Source organism: Penaeus chinensis, chromosome 6, assembly GCF_019202785.1.
Source record: "Penaeus chinensis breed Huanghai No. 1 chromosome 6, ASM1920278v2, whole genome shotgun sequence".
NCBI lineage: Eukaryota > Metazoa > Arthropoda > Malacostraca > Decapoda > Penaeidae > Penaeus > Penaeus chinensis.
The window spans coordinates 35,620,389-35,628,704 of NC_061824.1; the positions used below are offsets into that span (position 1 = coordinate 35,620,389).

At 33.6% G+C, this 8,316-nt stretch overlaps 1 protein-coding gene across 1 annotated transcript; it reads left to right on the plus strand.

The window, feature by feature from the left end:
• The first annotated feature begins 1,133 nt into the window (after nucleotides 1–1,133).
• LOC125026438 (ribosome-recycling factor, mitochondrial-like) lies at nucleotides 1,134–7,929 on the plus strand. The gene is made up of 6 exons (XM_047614890.1): nucleotides 1,134–1,217; nucleotides 3,153–3,430; nucleotides 3,757–3,894; nucleotides 4,798–5,008; nucleotides 6,734–6,893; nucleotides 7,783–7,929. Exons 2-6 carry the CDS (start codon nucleotides 3,166–3,168, stop codon nucleotides 7,864–7,866), a joined length of 858 nt encoding a protein of 285 aa, XP_047470846.1. The 5' UTR covers nucleotides 1,134–1,217; nucleotides 3,153–3,165; the 3' UTR covers nucleotides 7,867–7,929.
• The last annotated feature ends 387 nt before the right edge of the window (nucleotides 7,930–8,316 follow it).

Consider the following 8,316-nt stretch of genomic DNA (forward strand, 5'->3'; position numbering starts at 1 on the left):
CACACACACACACACACACACACACACACACACACACACACACGCACGCGCACACGCACACTCACACACATTCATGAATAAGCAAATGGTAGAGAAAGCTTAAGTCCTGTCCACACACGGAGAATATAAGAAAATCTGGATAAGAGAAAATATGACCAAAGATGACAGAAATACTGCAGAAAAAAATGGAAGAGGTAAAAAACAAAAACGAACAAAGGACTGAATAAGAAAAAGAAAAAAAGTGACACCGAGAACTTATTCATTTGGAGTTATACAAGGTAAATGGAATTTAACACCAATAAATGCCATGTAGTCAGGTTCGGAGAAAGTAAAAATCGTCCCCCAAACCAATACAAGTTATGAGACGTAATATTAAACCAAGTAGATAAAGAAAAAGAACTTGGAATAATGTGGACGAAGACATGGTAAAAAAGGTCATTACAGCCATCATAAGGCCTAGTTTTGAGTATGGTGCATTGGTATGGAGTCCACACTTAAAAATAGAATATAGATAAACTAGAAAAAGTTCAAAGAACAGCCGCAAGATGGGCACCTATATTAAGAGATATGAGCTACGAAGAAAGACTACAGAAAATAGGTTTTGCTACTTTGGAGGAAAGAAGAAAAAGAGGTGACATGAAAATGATGTTTAACTATATTACAAGAAGGGTGGAGTTAGACAAAGATGACAACATTTTGAACACAAGGAGGTCGGGTAAAAAAGTTATAAGTAAACAGAGGCGAGAAATATGTCAAGAAGTTCAGTTTCTCAAACAGTACTATTGAAATATGGAAAAAAAAAAAAAAAATAACGTTGTGTGTGCCAAAAATGTGTATCAATTTAAACATTTATATATGATAACTAAAATATAGCAGACTCGACCATCTCACACACACACACACACACACACACACACACACACACACGCACACGCACACGCACACACACGCACACATATGTGTGTATGTGTGTGTGTGTGTGTGTGTGTGTGTGTGTGTGTGTGTGTGTGTGTGTGTGTGTGTGTGTGTGTGTGTGTGTGTGTGTGTGTGTGTGTGTGTGTGTGCGTGCACATATACACATGAATGTATATTACTTAAAACCACACGCAAACACACTAAAATAATTTCGGCAAAGTCTCGGAACTTATAGAAAGCACGCTCGTCCCTGTAAACAAACCAGACGGGAAATCTTACCGGCACTTCTGCAATACTCTTACGTGAGTGTTTTCAACATATATTTACTGTTGACATTAATTATAGAGCTTCTTACTGGACTTCGGAATGTTATATCTACACGTGGAGATTAGTAATGGAGATCGAAAAAGGACTCGAGACCATAATCAGAGTATATAATAAAAATAACAGACGATTTTATTGACATCAACATAAAGGAATACTTATACCCTTCCAACACTAAAAATATTTCCACACGTAGAAAGAAAACATTAGATACCACATGATCACAGACTCGTATAGATAATTTTCCTTTTATTTGTGTATGACATCACAGACAATAGTTATTTCTGTTGCTGTTTGATTTAAGAAACAAGAAGCCTAGAAAAAGAAGATCCAGGGGACATAGACAACAATAGTCTAAAACCCTATACCAAGAAAGAAGAAGAACCAGGATTACAGTAAAATGAGTGTATGGAGTGGTTACCTTGACGAAAACTAAGACGCTTTTCATCTATGGCAAAAAGTGCGTGAAGATAGGGAAAATTCCAAGACTGTCAAAGAGAGAGGGAAAAACTGCACTCACTGATACACGGAATCTGCGCAGGCAAAGAATAACATCAGAAAGGGAGAAAATAGGTCCTGCAACTACTGCGTGGAGATTAAGTCTATGGCGATTGGGTGGAGGTCTACGAGCAGACCTCCCAGTAAGAAAATACAGGTGATAGGATGCTAGGTCTGGGGCAAAACTCTTAGGTTAAGAAGGTGTCTAGTTTATACAGTGATGTTTATAGATCCCCAGAAGTGTAATATGGACTTAGAGTCTTAGAGTTGTGATCAATAAGTAACCAATTAGCAGTATTTTCACTTACGTCATTTGTGATGGAAAATAACAACAGATTTTGCATATTACACTATGAATAATCATGATGTAATGATTACAAGGTTGGAAGGCTGTAACTAGCTGAAAAAATGAACATTGCTTAATAGGTCCTTTTTAACATTACCTTGTTTTTTCTCTTTATCTCAACATATTAGTGATGGATATACAATAGAAGAGGTAGTTTTTATGGTTAATGTATAGGGAATTAACACCTGCTATGTTTTAAAGGATATAATATCTCATACTTTATGCTGTAAGTAACAGCAAGATAGAAATCATGAATTGTTCTGGTGTCATATTATCAGAGGAGTTAGTGTAACTTCTGTTATGCTAGAATATACATAATAATGGTTTATTGGCTTTTGCTAGGGTGCAGACAACCACAAAATACAAGGAGATTGATTGAATAGTCGATAGACAGGTTCCTTATTTGATGCACTAGGGAGGTCATCAACCTCTCTCTGTCAGAATATACTGTTCATCAGTTTCTGTGAAAATATTATATTCAGTTTTAATTATCTGTGTTTAGTAAGTAAGGTTAGAGTGTAATTTTTAACTTAACCTCTTTTTCAGAGTTTTCTATTTTCTGATTATGTTAATCAGATAGATCCTGGAATGATCAAGGGTGTCCTGAGCAATGTCCCACCTGAATTTGTAGTACTGTCTTATTTTTGCTCATGAATTTTGTTTCCTTCCTGGAGGATATTGGGCCATCAGCTTCATCTAGATTTGTATAAACCTTGATAACTACATTTTATGGTACTTAAAGTAAAGAGGTTAAACTTTATAGTGGGTTTAAGGGTCATATCAAAACCTGTTGTTGGAAGACATAGTTGCTAATTATGGTAAATTTTGATCCGATTTACATCCTAGTGATACTAACCATCCATTATGTATTCATAAACTAGTTGTCTAGTTTTTGCAGCAATCTGTTCATGTGATATACAAAATTTTTAGTCTTGAGAAAATGTTTAATCTCCTCTTGAATATAATCTTCAGTACTAAAATTAATATATTCACTACTAAAAGAACATTACTCACTTTATTCTTTTTTTATAGGCTGCAGATAATATATAACTCTGATTTTTATTTTCAGACCTGAAGCCAACATGTTAGCATTCAGTAGAACTACACTCAGCACTCTTGGCAAGCAAACTACTGCTCCCCAAAGACAGATATGGTATAGGATGGTGTCTACATTCTTCCAAGCCATGCCCTCTGACGACAATAATCAGATGCGGAACTCTTCGCATTCAAGCCTAACCCCCCTGCGGCACTCAGTTTTAGGAAGGACCTCACCCCTTTTACAAAGTTCTGGTTTGGTGGTCTGTCAGGTTAGGAACTATGCCAAGGGGAAGGATAAGAAAGGAAAGGGTAAGTCGAGTTGTTGCTTTAATTTGTGGTCATGTTTTTCATCTAATTTATTTTTGAATTTAAGATATCGTAAGAGAAAAGGAATTTGAAAATAGGTCTTCGGTTTTCACTGATAGAATGAACTTTAAAATTTAGATATAATGAGAGAAATGGAGTATAATTATAGGTTTAAGCAGGGCTTAATGATATCTACAGTTTTTTTGGGGGATAGATAGATATTGATGTTGTAAGTATAATGCTTTCTGGATGTAAATAATATCATAATTGCTAAAATAAATAGTAAATCATAAATCATAAATCATTTGACACTTTTTTTATTATTGCAGGAAAACAAAAAGTCCACCTTAGTGATGCAGAGATGGAGCAGGTGGTGAATGTAGAGCAAATGAGGAACCAATATACACAGACACTGGAAAACTTGAAACAGGAATACATCAAGAACCTTTCACTCAGAACAGCTGTAGGTATGTGGTATTGTTTAAAGGTACTTTGGTGATGGAAAGCATGTGGTTATATTGTTCTGTGTGTGTGTGGAGAGATGTGTATAAGGATGTTCAGGTAAATATTTCTTATTAAGTAAGTTTTTATAATGCCTCTAGTGATATATCAAAAGAAGGTAGAATGGCTGGAAGTGATATCAGAGTAAAAGTGATAATGTTGTTGAAATTAAGCAAAATTTAAGGTAGTTTTTGAAAAAAGTTGATATTTCATATGGCATTGAGTGTATGAAATGTATTTTTTCTATAGTGAAATATTAGTTTTTGTTTCAATATATATATCCTGTAGATTCCATATTACATTTTTCAAACTTGTTAGATAATTATTTTGTAGAATGATTAATGTTAATATATAAGACATTATATCCCCTACCAAAAACTCACTAATTAATACTTTTTATAAGCTCATTGTAATTCTTATGAAATGAAGATCTTGTATTAGACTACAAAATATGTAATGCATGTTCAAAAATGATATTTCTTAGTGCATCTTTAAGAAAAAATATTTAGTAATGGTATAAGGTAGTGATTGTACCAATAGTCTTTTTAGGAAGTATTTTTCTATTTTGTGAACTATGAGACAGGAATAGAATGTGGAAGGAAAGTATCAAAATTTTAAAATAGTTGTCTAATGTTTTAGTCAATTTCTCTTGAGTATATATAATTTTTTTTGCAAGGTATGGTAGCATTTTGTAAATTGATTTGTTATTACTTATTACCCTTACGTACTATCATATGAAATTCTGGTCATATCTCATGTCTCATTATTGATAGATAATTCATAATCATTGCTTATTTATTATTATTACATATTACTGTCACTCACAGCTTATCTGTCTGCTTAAATACTAATGTTTTACCTTATATCAGGCAGTATAGAGACCCTTCCTGTGGAATTGGAAGGAGATGAATATCCCTTGAACGAAGTTGCTCAGATTTCACGCAAGTCACCCCAGATGCTGCTCATCAACGCTGCGGCCTTCCCACAAGCCCTGCCGGGGATTGTAGGCGCGATAAAGCAGTCTGGAATGAACCTCAACCCACAGCAAGAGGGAACCACGATTTATGTACCCATTCCAAAGTAGGTGTAGGGTGTTTTAGCTTTCTTTCTCTTCTAGATGTTGTTAGTGTTCCTTAGCCTTTTTCTTATGGTTGCTTGTGTTTGTATTCATACCTTTATTATTTTTTATAATTTTGTAATTTTACTATTTCATATGTTTGTTTGCTTTTTTTTTTATGGTCATTTATTTTAGATAAAGATTTGTGGCATGAAGAGTGGTGCTCTTTTAAGGAGCATTTCATCAATAACAAAAAAAAGAAGAAGAAGAAGAAGAAAAAGGGTAGAAAGAAATATGGAATAATACTATATTATTCAGTTACTGCTGTTACAGGCACGTGGGTTTACATTTCTAATCTATTTTATATTTTTTTCAGATGATTTTTATTATTTTGAAGAAAAGGAGATGTTATATCCTTTTTTTCTCCTTCCTTTGACAGTCACTTTCCCAATTAATTAAGTTATTAGGAATCACTAGAATGTCTGTGAATACTTGTCTTTTACTAGGATTATTGTGCAAAGTTTCAGTTGCCAATTGTTATATTTCTTGGTTGGCTGAGAATAAGAATTTCCCATAGAAGTAATGTTTATGGTTATTTATGGTTTTATTTATGGTTTTCGTAGCTGGAGGAAAGAAGACCAGATCAGATTATTTAAATTGGGAGTGTCATATATTAAGTGAATTAATTATTCAATAGTATTATTCAGTATTGTATATTGTAGGTATTATTATTTATTTGTATGTCTTGTATCATATAAGGACATGTATTATGGCTCTTTACTGTTGGCTTATGATTAACACTAAGGTGTGCAGAATTCAGTTTTCCATATTTAGGATCCTGTGGAAACTTGAAATGCATATCTTCCAAACGATGTCATATGGGCTGGGAAAGTTATTCAGGGTCTATTTTACATGTTAGGGTTAAAGTAAATGTTTACTGTACTACTGTATTTAGTAGGAATTTTAATTGAATTAATTGTAGAGTGCCAATACTGGGTATATATGTTGATTTATTTGTGCTTTTATTTCTGTGCTTATTGAAGTTATTTTTGCTTACTTATTAAGAGTTGATGAATTTGTCAGTGTTAATTTGATGCATTTTAATTTTTTCACCCATATCTGTTGAATGACTTGTTTTGAGATGGAAAGTATATTTTATAACCTCTAAATGCAATCTTTTAAGCCTAAAGTATTTATACACAGTTCCTTTATTCTATGAGGCTTTTATAGCTAATACACATAAACTTCTGAAAAGGATAATTAGATTTCTGTTTTTATTTGTTGATAACCTTTCCATATTAATGTATCTACACATGATTATTGTGTCAGATGTGAAAGTGAATATTTAAGGAAAATAATGCAGATGTTTCTGTTGAGAATATAATTTCTACAGTGCATACATTCTTGCTCATGTATTATTCTTGTAGTATACCATGACAAATTATATATATATAAGAAGAATGCAAGAATAAGAAGACAAAGTATACTTCAAGAAAGTTTCTATTATTGATTGCTATTCTGTAAGGGCAAGTAGATAGAATTAGGATATAGAAAGCCTCCCCTTTAGAGAGCAGTATTGTAGTTATTGGAAATAATAATTTATGAAAGTGAAATTTCAGAAGGCATAGTGTAATTGATTTTTGGAAGTTTGCATTTTATGTAGATTTACAAAGGAAGTGAGGATTATATGCCTTGCCTTGTGATTTTTATTTAATACGAACCACATTTTTTCTTTTTTCATCTCTCAGAGTGACCAAGGAACACAGGGAGAACCTAGCCAAAAGTGCAAAGACTCTGTGCAACCGTTGCAAGGAGCAGCTTAGGGACATACAGAACCGATTCATACGCAAATCCAAGAGTAAAGATGGGGAAGTGTCGGAAGATCTCCTGCACGATGTCCAGATTAAGGTAAGAAGTTAGAGGCACTGCAGTGTTCGGATTTATAACCTTTGCAGACTGGGGTAGTGCAACAGTGCAATAGGAAGATTGGGTCTGCAACAGGCCAGTGGTTGCAGTTTAATGTGAGATAGAGATTTATGTGGGAAGTTTAGATTAAAATAGGATGTAAAAGGCATCTTGTCTTTACAAAGGGGATTCTGAAAGCTAGTGCTGAAGTTGATGTTGTTTCACTTATGACCACAGGGCTATATCTTTCATTAGAGTAGATAGCTATGTCTGGGTATGTTAATTCAAACTTACCATTATTTTAATGAATATTTTTAGCTACTGTAACTATATTTTCTGTCTATACCATTCACACCAATCAGTATAAAAATTAACACTTATATTTAGATATTCACAGGCACATCTCATGTTAGTATCACAAGCAATGATTACTTTAATGCATTAATTCCAGCTCAAATCTCCAGAATTGCATATGTATTTAATATAAAGCATTAGGGCACTTTCTGTTTTGATAACCTTTCTTGTATTACCAGAGAATGACAGAGGTTGTACCTACTTCGTCCTTTAAGATACAAAATAAGCCTGCTCTTGTTGTAAAGATTGAGCCCTAATTCTGGAATAAATATCAGACTTCTACATCAATTCATATTCGAAGCATGATGTTCGTTATAGCAGACATCTATGTAAATTAATTATCAAAGCGTAAAGTCAGTATTGTTCTCTTCATCATATAAAGTAATTCTCATTCTGCCCTCCCCCCCTTATATGAAGAAACAAGAAATAGACAGGTAGATAAATAAACAAAGGAATTACACCTTTCACAAAGGAATTGCACATCAAGCCGAATGCCCCCTCGACCCTGAGAAAAAAATAACGTCTTCTTCAATTGCAGATTCGCGAGATTGCAGAAAGCTACATGCAAGAGGCAGACAAAATGATGACGGCAAAACAGAAAGAATTACTGAAGACGTCATAGAGTTTAGGGCTTTGAGTTTTTGTAGTTGTAAATTTATATAATTAAAGGTAGTTGTTGTTAAAATGTCTTTTTTTTCTCTAGACTGTTGAAGGTGATTAGAAGTGATTGTGGATTATTATTATTATTATTACTGTTGTTATTATTGTTATTATTTTTATTACTATTGTTGTTATTATTATTATTGTAATTATTATTTTTGTCATTATTATTGTCATTATTATTATTATTGTCTCAGACACACACACACACACACACACACACACACACACACACACACACACACACACACACACACACACACACACACACACACACACACACACACACACACACACACACACACACACACACACACACACACACACACACACACACACACACACACACACACACACACACACACACACACATACACACACATACAAACATAATCTTGAACAAAAACACAAC

Bases quoted from the DNA above. Each gene is read 5' to 3' on its own strand.
- LOC125026438 (XM_047614890.1), top strand. From the start codon at position 3,166: ATGTTAGCATTCAGTAGAACTACACTCAGCACTCTTGGCAAGCAAACT. The intron at 3,895-4,797 runs GTATGTGGTATT...ACCTTATATCAG, and splicing joins TTCACTCAGAACAGCTGTAG to GCAGTATAGAGACCCTTCCT. The intron at 5,009-6,733 runs GTAGGTGTAGGG...TTCATCTCTCAG, and splicing joins ATTTATGTACCCATTCCAAA to AGTGACCAAGGAACACAGGG.